Below are 19,606 nucleotides of genomic sequence, written 5' to 3' on the forward strand. Positions count from 1 at the left end.
GGTTTCTTGTCAATTCTTTTCAATGTATGGTTCTTTCCAAGCCTGTGACAGCTTTCCTTTGCCGGCTGAGAGGGAGGTTATGCCACGCCCGTCTTACCTTTCACCTCGCTGGGCTCAGTGCAACTCCCAGAAGGTTATTTCCTGTGCTGCTGCTGGCCTGTCTTGCCTTTGCAGCAACGCGGAGCCTCCCCGGTGACCGCCCCTCCCCAAAGGCCTGCTCTTGCTAGGTGGGGTCTGAGAAGTGGGTTCGGAGAAGGAGGAAGGAAGTCAGGCATTTCATCAAGAAGGGAGGAGGGAGTGAGAAATGAGGAAGTCTGCCCCTAAAATGTGCCCAGTGCCTCGGAGGGAAGGAAAGGGCAGAACAGTGCGCGTTGGTTTTAGTAACTAGGAGGTTAATGGTAAGAAGCAACGACAGCACGGGCGTGGGTGGCAGGGCGCAGCGGGCCGTGGAGGGACTAGGACGTACGAAGGGGGGTGTCGGGGCGCTTGGGCAGAATGGGGACGAAGCAGGGAGCAGCTGTAATGTAGGAGGATACAGGACTACAGGCCGGTTTTGCGGAGCGGGAGGGCTAAATATATTTTATATGCTGGGGAGAGAAGAGATAATTGAAAGAAACTGAAGATAACAGAGGGGGTGAGGGAAAATATAGGAAACCAAGTCAAGACCACCTGTGAAGATGAATTCCTCGCCTTGATTCTTATTTTTTCAAACATGTCCATCTATTTTTGAAACCTTGTTCTGATCAAATGGCTTGTTTTGCTTGTGTTGCATGGAATATAACTTGTTACTAGGGGAAAAAAATGATCAGCCACGAACCTTCAGAAGGAAGTGGGGATACTCCCTTCTTCCTTGGGGCCTAGAGGGAAAGGGGCGGGGCAAGCGTGGATAGGGTTCTCGCAGGGGGTAAGGCTTGAGTTCCTTATTGATAGATAGGCAAGGCTGTCCGCCATAGGGGCCAGGAGACAAGGCTCAAAGTGTCAAGGGTTTGGAGCGATGTGTGCTGGAGAAGAGCCACCACTGAGAGCCCGCTGAGCAGTGCCAAGGGCTGGCTCCCCACAGCGACCGGGAAGCTGGCTGATGCCAGGACGTGTAGTTCTTGCAACGTCTTCCACTCCCAGAGGTGCCCAGAAATCTGGGTAAAGGACCATCAGTGCGGGTTATCACAGTGGTCCCAGGTTGAGGTAGAAGACCATGGGATGCTGCTAGGGTGTCTGAAGCAATGGGCCGGGGTCTACAGGAGATAGGACGGCAGTCTGCCAAGAGTCTGGCAAAGGGAGAAGGGAGTGTCTTGGGGGCTAGAGGTCCTAATGATGCTTAAATAAAAAAAGCCAGTGACCGGCATTCTTGAGTATGAGAATTTTGGACATCCAAAAGATGGTGTTTCAACACTGGTATATTAAAGTTCATGGTTAATGATGTGGCTCAGGATGTAGTTATGGAAGGGAATGAAAATGGAATGTAAGCGATGATAACAAAAGTGCAGTTGAGTCAAGAAAGCTTTGAGCCGATGGTATTGAATGATCTAGAATAGCTGGAAAGTTCCCAGATGATAGCAACAAGGACGGGAAAAGACAGAATAGGTAGATGACATAAACCTCAAAGGCAGATACGCTTCTGAACCAAGGAGAAAGCTTGGCCAGCTAGAATTTGCAAAGGGGAGCAAGAACACTGCACACACTACTTTCAGGATCAGCGTAGGGAGAAGAGGCTGGTTCTACTGGAGTAAGATATACAACAGACCACATCCCACGTCAGGTGAAAGATGGAAAGGGTCAGGAGTTGGGAAGAAGACCCAGAGAGAAATATAAGAAAGTCTGTAATCCTAGGGCCTGGTAGCTAGACTTGAGAGTGTACAGGGATATTCTGGAGGGCTGGCATCACCCCCAGATATCTATCTGACTGAGCAGGTGTGGGGTGGGGTCCAAGAACCTGCATTTCCAACGAATTTCTAGGCAAAGCTGATGATGTTGGTCCTGGGACCATACTTTGAGAATGACTATTTGGGAGGGATGGTCGTTATTGGAGAAACCCCAAGTTGCCTGGGGAGACAGAGTAACTGAGAATCTTTCAGGGTGAAGATTCACTTGGGTCATGCCTCATCCCATGTGTTTTAGAATTGTATCCCCAAACAACAGAAGCAAAACGGAAATAGAGCTCTACTCAAACTTTAATGCCCCAGAGAAAAACAGGCCTTCGGGATTACTCTATCTACGGACTCTAATGTTTTAGGTAATAAAAACTGTAGTAAAAGACCACATAATAGAAAATTTAACAGAAAGTAGAAAGTACAGACTTTTCCCCACAGCATTAAAAAAAGAAAAGAAAATCGCTTACCTGTTGCGGAGATTGTCCACTTGGTTCCTCCAGAAGTTTAACTTCTCTCCCTGTAACAACAAAAAAGTTGAAAATTCACACCTGCAAGTTGCCTCTATGTCACAGCCAAGTTGCACCAATAAAGTGACCGTGGAGAGCGTTTCCTGAGAGGCTCTAGGCAGCAATATGGGGAATGGAGTCCCAGCCTGGAACAGGCAGCCCAGGCAGACAGCTCTTTGCAATTCACCTTGGTTTGCAGCCCAGTTTCTGACATGCATCATCCAATTAACAATTTACCCAAATTCCAGTGTTTCCTCTATAAAATAAGATTGCAGTGAGATTTCAATGGCACAACATGTAAGCTGTTTATGACATGCTGGGCATGCTGCAATTGTTCAATAGCCAAAAGCAATTGCTCTTTATTACTGTTGACAAACATTACTTGGCAATACATCTCTTCTCTGATGTGTAAGGTTTCATAAGCAGAAAGACGTTCAAGGCATTTGCTTCTTGGAGACATATCAAAGTTTCATGTACGATATTTCAATGAAATACATAATTTAGAAAATAGCTTTGCTTATGATGAAAATAATGTATTGAATTGGAAAATAAAGCAAACATTTAAGTTTTCCCCAACTTCTCTGAGATTATTAGAATTCACTATCTATGCCTGAACTGTGGTGGTGCAGTGGATAAAGCATTGACCTGGAATGCAGAGGTTGTCAGTTTGAAACCCCAGGCTTGCCGGGTCAAGGCACTTATGAGAACTATGAGTTGATGCTTTCCTACTCCCCCCTTACCCCTTTGCTTTTCTGTCTCTCTCTCTCTCCTCTCTCTCTCTAAAAATAATATTACACACACATATGTGTATATACATATATATGTGTACTGTATATGTATATATATAATTCACTATCTATATACACAAATTATTTGAAAAATGCTGTTATCCTACAAGCTACTCCCTTGTTAAGAAACCTTAAGTAATTCTGTGTTGCCTACCAAGTCTTTAGTGAACTCAGCTAAGTATTCAATGTCTTTCACAATATGGCACCAATGGGCTTCCAAGATTATCTCTGAAACTCCCTGAGCCGTTCCTACTTCCAGTCGTTGTAGATTTTTCACTATTTTCTAAACATGTCTACACTTTTCTGTTTCTATGCCTTTGCACATATTATCCCCCCACCCCTCACTGGCTTGCCACCATGCCCATTGATTTTGTAAAATTCTACTGATCCTTCAAAACTTATTTCACCCCTAGGCAGATAGCTCAGTTGATTAGAGCATCATCCCGACATGCTGAGGTTGTGAGTTTGATCCCCAGTCAGGGCAAATACAAGAATTAACCAATGACAGTAGGAATATGTGAAACAACAAATCAATGTTTCTCTCTCTCTCTCTATCTCTTCCCCTCTCTATAACTCAATCAATCAATAAGTAAATTTTACAAATAAAAATAAAATAAAAAACTTATTTTACACACCAGTTCCTTTATGAAGATTTAAAAAAAAAAAATCCCAACTAAAGGTAATTATTCCATTCTTTTAATTTCTGTCAGATCTTTGGACCTCTTGGATGGTTCTGCTCACTTTCTGCCTTAGATGACAGTACTTCACTTGTATCACATTCCCTCCACTAGACTGTAAGCTCTTAGCACGGGAGGGTCATGGCTTCATCATGTGTATCTACACGTTGTACTTCTTCACACAGTGACTACTTTCAGTTGGTACATTTCATGTCTTTTAAAAATCTGACTTAATATCATTGACCATTTTAAATGCTTAATACCAATGTATAATACTATAAAATAACTGTGTACATATTTTGTCAAATCCAAGATGTGCATGTCTTCATTTACCTTGTAACATCATTAAAATTGGAATGTGTCTTACAATCACTGGCACATCTTGGTTAAATCTGCAGCACTGTTTTCTTTTTTGTGTGTGTGCATAAGATGATGGTACATGTTATAATGGATGATATCTAATATGCAATGAAACATGGTATTTTAATCCTATACTATAGTTTTTATTTAAGAAATATATTATGCATAAGTTTTACTAAAAATATCCTATATTAAATGAATTCCTACCTTGAGTGCAATTATACAAAAAGTTTTAAGACATGGTCTATTTACCCAAGAACCTTCTAAGATGAAAACCCTTATAATATCCAGAGATATAGTAAGAATTGTATAAGCTCTAAGCATGAGAAAGATCATGTATCAAAACAAAAACAAAAACCAGAAAAAAAAAGGCACTTCAAAGAAATTCCATTTTTTTCTTAGGCTGACTTTTTGAGATAATAAATGCTTTCCAAAGGAAGTATTCTTGGTACACTTGCTTTGCTGGTGCCTTAGGGCCATGACTGATTTGTTGGTCAAGCTAGTTTAACATTACACGGGGTTGTACACATTGAGGACCCAATGACTAGTACAGCTATTCAGTGCTAAGCATCATGGGAGTTTGGGAGAAAAAGCAGTTCTAATGAGGCTGGACTGCCAGGAAAGAGGGTGAAGAAATGGGGCCATAAGAGATGGGTAAAAATTAGTTAGGCAAAGAGAACAGTTTTAGTAAAAGCAAAGGGGTAAGAAAGAATATGAGGTGGACAAAAGAGAATGGAGGGACTCATTTTGTGGATTTGGGGGATGGATATGGCACATGTGGGCCGGTTACTGAGGGTCTTAAAAATAGGCCCAGACCAAACATGACATGACTGGCAAAGGGAGGAAGTTCTTGAGCAGGGAATAACAGAACGGTGGCAATACATCAGCAAGCCTCAGCAGCTAGCACTGTAGTGAACTGGGCAGATGGAAAGGGTTAGGTATGGAGAGACTTGCGAGGGTAAGTACTTTGAATTAAGTGAAAGATGAAAAGGGCTGGCTGTGTGGTGGATTCAAAGCGAATCCAGAGGAAAAAGCAAATTTGGAAATCTATTTTTTTCAAGCTTTCATTGATTTTTCAAGTCAAACGTTACTTTCTACTATCCCTGGTTTCTCTTAGCACATTGGTTTATAGATTTATTATCTATAATGTCATGGAAAAATGTTGTTGCCTCACTGCCTGTTTCCTTATGCATAAAATGACATTATAATAGTACCTTTTTCAGAGAGTAGTTAGGATTAAGCGCAAGCACACAGTAGCGTATCAAGCACAGAGGTTGGCACAAATGGCAATCTCAACAGGGTCAGCCATGATGTTTCCCTTTATCATCGTCTTCATTATCGTCATCGTCATCATCACCTCTTATTTTTTTCCCCCCTGCCACTACACTAAAGCTTCCTTGATTCCCATGATTGCCTCTCATCATTTTTGTCTCTTCAGAAAGGAACACAAAGTAGGATTTCTGCTAATATGCACTGAATTTTAAGGAGAGAAATGCCAGAAATCCATGAAAGCAGGAATCTGTGTGACAAAAGAAGGAACGATTAGAGTTATTCTTATTCTGGGAGGCTGACCGACAGGAAGAACGGAGGTCCCGTGAACAGGGAAGCTGGAAGGAGAACCACGTGCAGTGTTTGCAAGGTCCCGAATTCCAGTTAGCCTACTGAGCTGACGTGGTCGATGCGGAGATGACAAGAGGAAGGTGGCAGACGGAACACACGTATCCAGCCACCTTCCATGAGAAGAATAGAGGGGCATAAACTTACAGAGAGAGCAGAAGAGGGGGTAAAACCGAAAGTCCATGAATGTGAAGTAACTGACCTGGTAAGTCAGCTGTGTAGATAATCAAGAACTAGCTCAATATAGACCACAGAATTCTTAAAGGCATTACGAAGGTAGGGGTGAAGAGGGGAGGACTAAAATCAGGATCATTTGGAAGGTGTTTAAGAAGCAATTAGATTCCTAAATCCCTTTCGGGACTCCAGCTTTAGAGCGGTTTCCACTCTTCGTCCCAACAGAAGGATGTAAGTACGGTGTCTAGAAAGAGTAAAACAGGGGTTCTGGGCCAGGATCACAGTAGACAACACAGAGCAGAGGGCGAGGGCTCCGAGCCCCAAGCCAGGTGATGAAGTGCATGTGTGACTATGAAATGCCGAGACCCTAGCTCGCCCTCCCAACCCTGGCCCCCTTCAATCTGGGAATGCTGGCAACCTCCCTCTCACTGTCCTCCAGACACCTGAGTAAAGACTCTCACAGGACAGAGATGGAAACCAACCAACCTATAAACAAGAACAACAACAGAACTCTTGAAACAAAAAGTAGGGAGGAAAAAAATACAAAAGCAAAGCAATTGACAATAATCATCTTCACCATGTCACTTGCATCCAAAAAGAACCAAAGGCTATTAAATTAGAGAACAACAACAATAAATGTCTTGGAAATTAAAACAAGACAGCAAAGCTCTGGCTGGATAGCTCAATTGTTTAGAGCACTGTCCAAAGCATAGAGGTTGCTGGTTCAATCTCTAGTCAGGGCACGTACAGGAACAGGTTGATGTTCCTGTCTCTCTCTCCCTCCCTCCCTCCCTCTCTCTCTCTCTCTCTCTCTCTCCCTCCCTCCCTCTCTCTCCCTCCCTCTCTCCCTCCCTCTCTCTCTCCCTCTCTCTCTCTCTCTCTCCCCCCCCTCTCCTGCTGAAGTCAATAAATAAAAAAAAATTAAACAAAACAAAACAAGACAGCAAAAATGAATATTTAAATAGAGAATCTAGAAGAAAAAGGTGAGGAAATCTCACATAAAGTAACAAAGGGAATAAAAATGTAGAAAATCAAAAAAGATAAAACATTGCAGGACCACCCAGGAGGTCCAATATCCGTATAATAGGAATTCTATAAAGAGAGAACAAACAAAAGATGGGAAGAACTTTCTCAATAAAATAATTTGAGAAAATTCCACAAAATGGGAGGATATGTTTTTAGACAAAAGCCCTCACCAAGTGATAAAACGTATAAAAATGGACTCAATGCCAAGATACATCATTGAGACATTTCAGTTGTGAGTATACAAAATACTGAACAAATGAAAAAAGGGGCCCCTTGTTACCTCTGGAGAAAAGTGGAGATCTTACAAGCTTCCAGAAAAAACAAAACAAAACCAAAACCTGATGTCAACTAGTATCACCCCAATAAGATTAATTACATTTTTTTAATAATAAAAAAAAGATTCACTCAATTTAAAAAAAATACAAAAACCCAGATCACATACAAAGAGCTGGGAATCAGAATGGTCTTGAACTTCTTAAAGAAACACACTCACACACAAAATCTAAACCTGGCCAAACTACCAATTAAGGGAGAGGGTAGGTTAAAGCTATTTTCAGATATAAAACATTTACCATCCCTATACCTTCCCCTTATGGGAAGGAGGCTCCTGGAAGAAGTAACAACCAGAAAAGGACAGCAGAGACTACAGGAAATTGAGCATGAACCACAAGAGATATACCAGTGTCCCAAGATGACTGTGACCAGAGATCTCAGAATGCCAGCAGTGTGCACAGTGAAAGGAAAACTCGTGCAGACTGGAGAAGGTAAGAAGACTCCGGACGGTTCTTTCTTGGGGGTTTATTATTATTATTTTTGTAGTTTCTAAGGGTTTTTTTCTTCCTTTTTCTTATTTTAAGTGAGAGGAGGAGAGAGAGTAAGACACTGCACATGGGCCCCTGACTGGGATCCCGATGCTTGAATCAACTGAGCTATTTTTAGCACCTGAGGCTGATGTGCTTGGACAAACTGAACTATCCTCAGTGCCCAGGACAGAAGCTCAAACCAATAGAGCTACTGGCTGCAGGAGGGGAAGAGGGAGAGAAGGGGAAGAGGGAGAGAAGAGGGAGAAGGGGGGAGAGAAGCAGATTGTTGCTTCTCATGTGTACCCTGACTGGGGATCGAACTCAGGATGTCCATATACACCAGGCTGATGCTCTATCCACTGAGCAACTGGCCAGGGCCTTCAAAGTTTATTTTTAAAGAGATGAAACTGGTAGAATAACTGAAGTGTCTTGAAGAGAAACATTTATATGACAGGGAAAGAATTGGGGGGTCAAATCAGTGGTAAGTATGCAGAATACTGAACAAATGAAGAAAAAAAAAGCTATTCGTGACCGCCACAGAAAAAGCTCTGTAAGAACAGAAACATAATTCTCTACCTGTTTTACCTGTGAGTAGCATGTACACGTTATAATAAATACAGACATTCATCTACCTGAAACTGGAGGCACCCCCCCCCTCCAGGTGCATTACCTTTGCCTTCCCTCTCCTGAGCTCCAGGGTCCTTCTTTTGCTTCTATAACTTGTTTCCTGAGCCCATGTAGCCTGGCTGGCTTACTTGTACCACTTCTGTCACTTTCTAAATAAACTTGCTCTTATAATTGAAAAAAAAAATACTGGAAGTGGGTGTTCAGTAAGGAAGGGGGACATTCCTTGTGTGTGGTGGGGCAGGGGATAGAAACTGAATCAGCTTCTGTAGAAGAAGATGATGCCTAAGACTGAAAATCCAATCAAGAGGTGGTAATAGAAGCCGTCATTCAGAGAAATAATATTTAGAGGCAAATAACCAAAACAATCAGCTAAAAAGTGATTTCCTTTGAAGAAAGAAATGAGAAATGTGCTTACAAGTGATCAATGTGAAGTGATTGATTCATTTGAAGATCAATCTAGTCAGAAGAGCAAAGTTCTGAGAAAGGTAAACTAGATGACAGAAAGCAAAAACAATAGGCCTGACCCGTGCTGGCGCAGTGGGTAAAGCATAGACCTGGAACACTGAGGTCGCCGGTTCGAAACCCTGGGCTGGCTCGGTCAAGGCACATATGGGAGTTGATGCTTTCTGCTCCTCCTCCCTTCTCTCTCTCCCTGTCTCTCTCTTTCTCCCCTCTCTCTAAAATGAATAAATAAAATCTAAAATAAATAGGTAAAATTAAAAGTTAAAAAAAGAAGCTATGAGAAAAAAAAAAAAGAAAGCAAAAACAATAATGCTTTTGAAAATGCTGACTCACATCCATTTATTTAACCTACATTAATTATTTAATTCCTAGTGCTGTGGGCCAGGCCATGTGCTCATAAGTGATCATAACAGGATGAGTAAGACATATAAAGCCTACAGCCGAGGGAGGTAGGCAAAACAGAAACAAATAGCAATGAGCCAGTGATATAATTGAGCTTACAGGCAAAGTATTATGAAAATGTGGGTACCAGCAATCAACCTTTCAGAATAGCCTAGGGCTGCACAGTCCCGTATGTTAACTACTAGCCAAACAGTCACAAGCGGTTATATAAATTTAAATTATTTAAAACTAAACATGTTAAAAGTTCAGTTCCTTCATTACACCAGCCAGCTCGATTGCAAATGCCCAAAGCCACATGCGGCTAGTGGCTACCGTACGGGATAGTATAGATTCAGGACATTTTCCTGACTGCACAAAAGTTGTATTGGATGGTGCTGGTCTAGAGGTTCTTTTCTTTTTTTAATGTTTTTAATTTTATTTTTCAATTATAGTTTACATTTGATATTACTGGTATTTTGTATTAGTTTCAGGTGTATAGCACAGCGGTTAGACAATCACATACTTTACAAAACGGTCCCCCCAGGTATTTCAAGAATCCACGTGGCACCATGCACAGTTACTACAATATTATTGACTAGATTCCCTATGCTGTACTTTATATAACTATTTTCTGACTGCCAAATTGTGCTCTTTCATCCCTTCACCTTTTTCACCCAGCCCCCACTCAACAGCAGCTCGTAAATGGTGGCTTTTTTTTACTGGCATATTCCAGTACATTAAAGCCCTGAGGGAACCGCATGCCATGGGTCTATTAGTAAATAGAGCCTTACACAGAGCTTGATATTTAACCAGCTAAGTTATCTGTACAAGGAATGGAATTTTTACTCTGCTAGAGATTTAGTTTCCAAGTGGAGCCACCCCTGGAACTAGGAGGGGGACTTCTTACATCGCCTGACGCTGTTCCGTCACCAGCAGATGTTGGGGGCGAACGCTGTTGCTGGCCAGGGGCCCGTGAGGCTCTGGGCAAGCACGTCGGCCCCCTGGGAAGCGGGGAGAGTCCTGGAGAACTCAGAAATGCCTGAGTTTGGGTGTTCGCTCCACTACGGACTGGCTGTGCGACCCTGCGCAAATCTCTCCATCTCTCTGGGTATTGTGGGGGTTTTTTCAGATGTGTAGTGTACAGATAGTGCTTGAATCAGGATGAGCAGGGGGCAGAAGCACAAAGTGACAGCTGCCATTCTTCTCATGGTTCCTCATCTCCAGCGTTCAAGACCTAGGCTGGCGAAGAGGGGCCCTCAGTGGTGAGAGCCCACTCTCCTCACCTCTCATTTCTTCTCATCACTTCTCTGTTTACTTAAAGCAGCTATCACTGACCAAGGACTTAAGGACCTATCACAGGAAGGGGGGGTTTCTGTTCAAAGAGGGAAAGGGAAGAAGTGGGAAAGGGCTCTGTCACTTGCCAGAGGGTCTAGGAGATGTCAGACCCACTAGCAGGTGTATGAACTCTTCCAATGTATCAGGGGAGCTGAGAGGTGCCAGGCAGGTGGTGGGAGGGAGGGTTCTGGGTGGTAAAAAAGGAAAACAAGGTGAGACACGCCCCCACAGGGGTGGCCTGGGGTCAGGCGGGGAGAGGCCGTGAATGCTTGATGAGATTCCTAGCTCACAGTAATAACTGGTGGCAACATGCTGGACTCACGCGTGGGCTAAGAGTAGAAGCCAAGGGGAAACGAAGCCCGCCTCTGACTTATCCTCAGAAAGGCTTTTACTCCGAGTTTCTACCGTTCACTGGACAGTCCATCTCTGCCACCACTTCTATGAGAAGAAAAACAAGGTTTCCTTCCAAGCGGAGTTAAGTTCTCAGTGCGATAAGCCTGAGCTGGCACCCACGCTGGTTGCGGGAATTAACTTTCCCTTGTAATTTGTAAACGCTTTCAGGCTTGTTTTCGGGTTTCTTTTATGGGTTTCCCCCACCCCCACCCCAGGCTGGGCCAATCTCTGAATAGAAAGAATTGCTCTCCAGCCGGGCTCCTTTCTCTGAACAAGCTTTGCAAGCTTCGCAACATCTTCCTTGGATACGGTTCAGCTGGGGGCCTTCCCTGTGTTCCGAGAGGAATTCCTGCCTCGCACACAGGGGCCCCTTTGTTGTCTGAGGTTATGAGAAGTTAACCACTACTTCGCACAAGGAAATATCTTTTCCTTGTGAAGGAATGATCAAAGGGGAATGTCATTTAAACCAAGGAAAACAAAACCGTGATTTATATCTAGAAGCTCTGCAGAGAAAAAAGATCCCTGTTACTTCAGTGCAGCACAGATATCGGCAGTATAGAGTGTAAAATTCACTTGTCCGAGGACGGGTTTTCAAGTCTAATCCTTAGCACACGCCAAATTCTAAGCCTTTTTTTAAAAATAAAAAACCCTTGTCTCTTTTGCTTCTGCTCTGCTCACAAATATATCCAATCTTTTCCCAATGCTTAAAGTAAAACTTTTTTTTTCAATAAAGATAGTATGTATATTATCTTTGTGTGTATACATACTTATATATAATACATATACATAAAAATACATATAATACACATAAACATGTAAGCACACAAGATTTGGAAAAGGGGGGGAAAAGAGGTTAGCCATAACCATAGCAACCTAACCTTGTGTTAGGTGTTACATTTTTCCCCCCAGGATTTTAGTTCGTGTCCACCTACTTACAATCCCACACAATATATAAACAACTTCACATCCTGCTTTTCCACACTGAGCATGTCTCTAGCCTTTTCCATGACAGTACGAAGTGTCTGTAATGACAGATCTAAACGACTGCAACTTATTCCAAGAATGACCTCTGCCAGTTAACTAACCACCCCTCTTGATAGCTTAACATTTTTGGAACTTTCCAATTTTGGTCAAGTCACCCTCCTTGCACCTTCCAAGTTCCAAGTCCACGTTGCCGACTGCAGACATGCCATCCCTGTAACAGGTGTGATGACTTGGGTTTTCCTTGCCTTCCCATGTTCTCCGTTCTTCTGACCGGAAGTACAGTAGGACCAGGCAGTTAGAGACCAGCCTGGAGGCTGCCTCTTCTCCACAAACCAGGAAGCGCTGGATCCACAAAGCATCCCTGCCATTCAAAGTCGGGACTCCAGGTGCAAATGCAAGAAGCACCTGCCCCAGGCAGACGTACTCCTTCCCAGTTAAGAGCCTGCACAAGGGGCCAAAGGGAATCACAGCTGAATTCTCAGTGAGTTCATCTGCAGCACAAGCTCTGCCAGGTGCAGGCAGCCAGGAGTGTCTCTTTCAGCAGCAGGGGCCCCCGGAACCATGGCTGACAACCATCCCATGAATTTTAGGTGCTCCAACGCCCTGTGGAGATTACCTTTACTGTTCATGAAGTCCTTATTCTATCGCAATTTTCTCACATATGCACCATAAGAGATCTGTGTCAGATGGGCAAACTATCTCCATTATCAAGCAGAGGAGGGGGAACAGGAGAGGACAGAAGGAACTCAGGGAGGTGACAGCCACAAGACTGACCCCCCACTGCGCCCAGGCAAGCAGTGTAGTTAGTGACACTCAACAGATTCTAAACCAAAACCTGGGGCTCTAGATACAATGCATGAGAGAGAGAGAGAGAGAGAGAGAGAGAGAGAGTGTGTGTGTGTGTGGGTGTGTGTGTGTGTGTTGGCAGTGATGGTATCTGACACTTGAACATCCATTATGTGATGGATACTTTTCACTCACTATTTGACTTACTTCCCAGCAACTCTTTGAAATAAGCATTACTGGCTCCGTTTTATGAATAGCAAACTTAATTAACTCATATAAGGTTACACAACGAGTAAATGGTGGAACAAGGATTCAGAGTTCAAGCTTTTTCATTTACACTATGGAGTCTTCAGTCGGACAGGATTTATGCAACTCTGTGCAGGGGCAGGCAGGGAATACGGGACTATGAGACACAGGAAGTCAATTCACCTGGGTTTCCCATTCACGAAGGGCCTCAACTGTAGACTCTTGACAACTATCCCCAAATGCACGCCCACAGATGTACTGACAGGATTGAAGACGACAGCTTCATCACACAGCTTCGAACTTCAGCTCCATTTTCCCATAACAAACCATCTATCGCTCCCTAGGAACTTGCACCTTATCTTGAAAATTTTTTGTCACCTTTCTCCATGGGTGCAATATTGCAATTTGCACATGGAAACATTTAAAATATTCTTCAATTTTTATAATCCTGCCTTGTCATTATTTTAGTACTTTACTAAACGAGGCCCTCAAAAATGATGACTAAATGTAATCCAAGCCTCTTTCTACCTCGGAGAGACCTTGATCTGATACTGCGGTTCCTGTCTAGACAGACTGAGCTGCAAGATTACCACCCGTGACATGCAAAAGGAAATATTGGAGACAGGTTCCTGTGCGGTCAGCTTAAGGGAAGTTCTTTAGGCAGTCTACTCTCACATATCTTTTGTAGAGATTCCATTATATATGATTCCTTAAGTATTTATACCTTAAGAACTGTAAGGGCTGATGTCTGACAGGTTACATACTTTGTATTGGCATGTAAGAAATGAATATATGACAATGTCCCTGGTGCTCCAGGTTTTGAGGGCCTGTCCTTTGTCATGCAGGCAGGCAAGGTCCCTGCCCCAAAGCTGGCCAGCCATGCCACAAGTGACCGAGACCTCATGTATTAACAGGAAGGACTTGAACACATCCATTACATTGTCCCTGGCTAAATGTTTCCCATTCTACCTTGAGATTTGTAAGGTGTTTTCACAGCCTGGTTAATCTATCAGTTTTAGTGGCGAGAGACAGAACAAATAAATGGCTATTACACTGCTCCATTCATGCTGTGAATGAAGACACAGCACCCGTGGGGTGGGAAGGCCCTAAACAAATATTATTCTAACCCACACGTATTAAGAGTCTGGGAACTGAAGTCCTAGGATGCAAAGTGACTGCCGGGACTGTTTTTGCTAAACTGTGCTGCTGTCCTTGTAGAGAGCTAGAGTCTTCTGTAAATAAAGTTTTATTGGAACACAGCTTTGCCCATTCATTTACCTGTTGTCTAGGGCTGCATTTGTGCTACACAGCAGACCTGAGTAGTTGCAACAGACACCGTCTGACCTGAAAAGCCAAAAATATTTACTATCTAGTCCTCCCCAGAAAAAGTGCTGACTCCAGCACTACTGGGTAAACAGTGTGTGAGGAGATAGGAAGACGGGCCAGAAACCATTGAGCGAATTTGGAAGTGGCTCTTCAGAGGCCTGCCAACAGGCACCTGAGTGTGCCTGGAGCAGATTGCCCAGCTCCAGTCCAGCCTGCAGCTGACCGCAGCCCTGGCCAGCAGCTCGACACGATCTCAGGAGACCTCAAGCCAGAGGCGCCCCATGAAGCGGTGCCTGGGTTTCTGACCCAGAGAAGCAATGAGAGATGTTAGTCCTTTTAAACTGCTCCATTTTGGTGTCATTTGTTACGCGGCAATAGATAACTAAAACAATTGTGTCTCTTTAGCTGGACTCACCCTTTCAAAGTGAGTGAAATTCTACCTCCCATGTCAAAGCCCCGTTGTGATCTGCTCTGTGGAACCTTTTGGACCCCTGGTCCCCAATCATTTGGATGATCCCAACCATCAAAGCACTATGCCAACTGCTCAGAGTCCATCCCACGGCCATGTGGTCAGTTACACAGATGTCTGTTTCCCTGGCTGATGCTTACTCACTTTTGTGACCACTGGATCTCATTTAGTGCCTGATATTCATAATGGGATACTAAGAGTAAATATTGATTGAATGCTTGGATGGGTCAAGCATTTTATGTGCATTACATCATTTAACCCTCAGAACAACCTGATGAGGCAGACAGTACTTTTAAGCCCATTTAATAGGGAAGGGAACATAAGTTAAGGAACTTGCTGTATGTTCTGTAGCCAACAAGTGGAGGAGCCAACCTCCTAGCTCTGACCGACCCCGAGGCTGCCACACTCTGCTGCCTGGGGCCCAAAGTTCCAGGACATGTGGCTTCTCTCTAGGCACGGCCACTTTTCACTGTGGACTTGGCCAAGTTACTCACACAAAGGGAACCAGTTTCCTCACCCACAAGGTGGCGACGATGATGACACTCTCCTATCTCTCATTCCATCGCTCATAGTTGAATAAAGTAAAGAACTTTCATCCATTTCTGGCTGCTCTTTGCTAAAATATAAATTCCGTAAGGAAGCTATTTAGTGGTCAACCAATGATAAGCAATTAGTAGGTGTTCAGTAAATACTTTTTAACTGACCGAGCCTCAAAATCTGACCTCATACTATTAGATTCAGGACAGTAGAGTCCGATTAAAGCACAGACTGATGTTTGTCAGAGGGGAGGGGGTTGGGGGGAAGGGTGCAAAGAGGGACAAGTATATGATGGGGGAAAATGATTTGACTGTGGGTGATGGGTATACAACATAACAGTTCAAATGCTATAGAAATGTTTACCTGAATTTTCTAAATGAAATTAAAAAAAAAAAAAGGTTGGAGGTTACAACATAGTCATGAGGATGTAAAGTACAGCATAGGGAATACAGTCAATAATGTTGCAATAACTCTGGATGGTGCCAGGCGGGTGCTAGAAATAATAGGGGGACCACTGTGTAAATTATATGACTGTCTAACGACTACGCTGTACACCTGCAACTAATGCAAAATAACATCGACTGTAAACTGTTAGTGAAAAATAAAATTCTAAAAAGAAAGAAAGTAGAGGTCAAAGGATGGCTTCAAAGTGAAGGAGACACCCGACTAGACCTGGCCACTGGTTCAGTGGATAGAGAGTCATCCCAGAGTGCTGAGGACACTGGCACGATCCTGAGCTTGCTGGTTCGAGCCCTGGTTAGGGCACGTAGGAGAAGCAATCAGTGGGTGCACAAGTAAGTGGAGCAATGAATTGATGCTTCTGTCTCTCTCTCTCTCAAATAAAATTAAAATAAAATAAAATAAAATAAAATAAATAAAATAAAATAAATAAAATAAATAAAATAAAATAAATAAAATAAATAAAATAAAATAATAAAATAAAATAAAATAAAATAAATAAAATAAAATAATAAAATAAAATAATAAAATAAAATAAATAAAATAAAATAATAAAATAAAATAAATTAAATAAAATAAAATAATAAAATAAAATAAAATAAAATAATAAAATAAAATAAATAAAATAAAATAATAAAATAAAATAAAATAAAATAAATAAAATAAAGAAGATACCTGACCTCTAGCCAAGGCCACAGCTGTGGCCAAGCCAGAATGAGCTCCAAGGACCTTCAGACATGGGTTTTGTAACATCGATGTTGTGTGTCCATCCTCTAGGAAAAGTATTATATATCTGTCTATGTAGCTATCATCTATCTATCTATCTATCTATCTATCTATCTATCTATCTATCTATCTATCTATTCTGATCACCCTGCAGCCAATAACCTTAAATTTAAGTTGTATGTTTCCTGGAGCAGTGATTTTAAAGAGTTAAAAACAAAAATGGTTGCTACTCCTGCATCTCCTCTTGATTCTTTAAATGCTACCGAAGAAACAACACTGCTATATCTTTAAGCAACAACAAAATCCCCAGACCAAAAACTTCGTCGGGGTTTCCTCATTCCTGATAAATTAGCTAAAAGCAGACATCTCAAGGAAACAGAGTACCTGACAGATGGTTAACATCAAAACCAGAAAAAAATTCTGCCTAATCATCACCAGGAAAATGTGCCTTGTAAGTGATTCCCACCATTACCTGGCAATCCATCTACTTTTCTAAGGGAACCAAAAACTCTGTAGATATAATCTGTCTCCATTAAATGACTGTTCAAACCTGAGTCAAAAACAACCTGCCCAGTTAATATTTTTATCCCTTCCACTCAAGCATCCCTAATCTTACATAAACAATTTTCCAGAAAATACTGGAAGGGTCTCCAGCTGTTTTTCATTCATTCATTCAAACCCTCATTCATTCATTTTTTTTTCTATCAATAACAAGTCATCCATCAAAGTAAGATGGAAAGGAGGACAGCTTTCAAAATTTTGTGTATGAAGGTTTGCTCAGAGAAAGTAACAAATGTGGACACAGAAAGTTTGCTAACTTATAAGCTAAAATCAAGAGAACAGCCCTACCTTCTGCCCTGTGGAATGTAATGCGGAAACTTCGTGTTGTATAAACAGTCCAAACCAATTCAAATAGAAGTAAGTAACTAAGCATATAAAAATATGCATGACAATCCACAGATCAGAAACTGGTAAGCTCTTACCCCCCCCCTTTTTTTTTTACAGAGACAAAGTCAGAGAGAGGGATAGATAGGACAGACAGACAGGAATGGAGAGAGCTGAGAAACATCAATCATGAGTTTTTCGTTGGGACACCTTAGTTGTTCATTGATTACTTTCTCATATGTGCCTTGACCATGGGCCTTCAGCAGACCAAGTAACTCCTTGCTCAAGCCAGCGACCTTGGGTCCCAGCTGGTGAGCTTTGCTCAAAACAGATGAGACTGCGCTCAAGCTGGTGACCTTGGTGTCTTGAACCTGGGTCCTCCGTATCCCAGTCCGACGCTTTATCCACTGTGCCACCGCCTGGTCAGGCTTAACCCCCTTTTAATTCACTCAACTAAGTACAGATGAGACTGGTTTAAATTTCCAATTTTTCAATCCTTAATGTTTTCTTTGATTGACATACGAACACATAAAAGTGTATTAACTTACTGTTCTTTGGGAGAAAAAATGCTACTGCTTAAGCTAGAGATCACTGGAAATGGAGCCTATAATCTTCATTAGGAAAAAGGGCACATGTACATATGGCAACAAAATGTACATTTCAGGAGAAACTTATCTGTAACCTATTTTTGGGTAGTTTGAAGACGTCTGAACAGTATTCATTATTACTGGTAGACTAATGCAGAAAATTCAACACCAGAAAAAGCTGGCATGCTTTTTAGTGTTTCTTTTTTAACAATGGGATAAAGAGCTATGTTCCTATTTTAACTATATTCAAAAGTGGTGCCCATGTTTTGGGGAAGGCATGAATTTGACTTTACAGTCTGGCAGGTGAAAGGTTTGCAGACCAGTCATACCTCACAGGCAATGGTGCGCTAGCAAATGTTGAACAACGGGTTCTACAGAAACAAAATGTTTATTATTATAAATAAATGATGTGTAGTATAGTTTACAAATAAAAATAAAATACACAATATTTTCTTTTTATTATAAATTCCATTTGGACAAATTGATTTTCACAAGATGCTGTAACTGGGTTGTTCTAGACTAGACTCTTCTATCCATAGTCAACTTAGAGTTACAACCAACAAAACAAGTATAGTTCCAATGTGAGCGTCAGTTGATATTTACATTTAACTAGTTAGAAGTGAAACAATGAGCACAAATGCTGGAATTTCACTTGTTTGTTAACTACATGAACACATCCTTTGCTGAAACAGAGAATAGGTTTTGAATACTGGAAGAAAAATTTCCTCAGGAATTGTTTATTTTGTGTGTGTTATTCTCATGTATGGCCACAAAAAGCAAACTTCTATGTGTAACCCACATTAATGTTTTCTTCAACATATTCTTAAGTATAGTCAATCGACAAAGCATTAAATTGAAACTGATGTATAGCTTTGCCAATTTCCATGGTGTAAATGCTGCTGCCATGGCTGATTTCCAACTAGTAATGTTGAGTCACTGATCACAACGTTGAAAAGTGCTGTACAGTTGCACACCATTATGCAGCATTTCTACCACACAGATACAACAGATGTAAAAAAAAATCAAAGAAAATGCCTGACCAGGTGGTGGCGCAGTGGATAGAGCACTGGACTGGGATGTGGAAGGACCCAGGTTCAAAACCCTGAGGTCGCCAGCTTGAGCGCGGGCTCATCTGGCTTGAGCAAAAAGCTCACCAGCTTGGACCCAAGGTCGCTGGTTCCAGCAAGGAGTTACTTGGTCTGCTGAAGGCCCCCGGTCAAGGCACATATGAAAGCAATCTATGAATAACTAAGGTGTCACAACGAAAAACTGATGATTGATGCTTCTCATCTCTCTCCATTCCTATCTGTTTATCCCTATCTATCCCTCTCTCTGACTCTCTCTCTGTCCCTGTAAAAAAAACCCAAAAAACCCCAAAAAACTAATGATTGATGCTTCTCATCTCTCTTTGTTCCTGTCTGTCTGTCCCTATCCATCCCACTCTCTGACTCTCTCTGTCTCTGTAAAAAAAAAAAAAAAAAAGAAAACTAAAGTAGTTAGGAAATGATGAGTTTTGAGTATTTAATAAATTTGCTTTAATATCATTTGTTTGCTTACACTTTAATAGAATTTAACTTTTCAACA

At 42.0% G+C, this 19,606-nt stretch overlaps 1 protein-coding gene across 3 annotated transcripts in view; it reads right to left on the reverse strand.

The window, feature by feature from the left end:
• The window catches only part of C5H4orf19 (chromosome 5 C4orf19 homolog), a 99,009-nt gene that overhangs the window by 16,593 nt on the left and 62,810 nt on the right, over positions 1 to 19,606 (reverse strand). For 2 of the 3 annotated variants that reach the window (XM_066280241.1, XM_066280242.1), the window contains exon 2: positions 2,336 to 2,385. In XM_066280241.1, coding sequence (XP_066136338.1) covers positions 2,336 to 2,385 — 50 coding nt within the window. Of the gene's footprint in view, positions 1 to 2,335; positions 2,386 to 18,315; positions 18,335 to 19,606 lie in introns of those variants that run through there. The other variant, XM_066280243.1, reaches the window with a different exon arrangement.

This window comes from Saccopteryx bilineata, chromosome 5, assembly GCF_036850765.1.
Source record: "Saccopteryx bilineata isolate mSacBil1 chromosome 5, mSacBil1_pri_phased_curated, whole genome shotgun sequence".
In the NCBI taxonomy this organism is placed as follows: Eukaryota; Metazoa; Chordata; class Mammalia; order Chiroptera; family Emballonuridae; genus Saccopteryx; species Saccopteryx bilineata.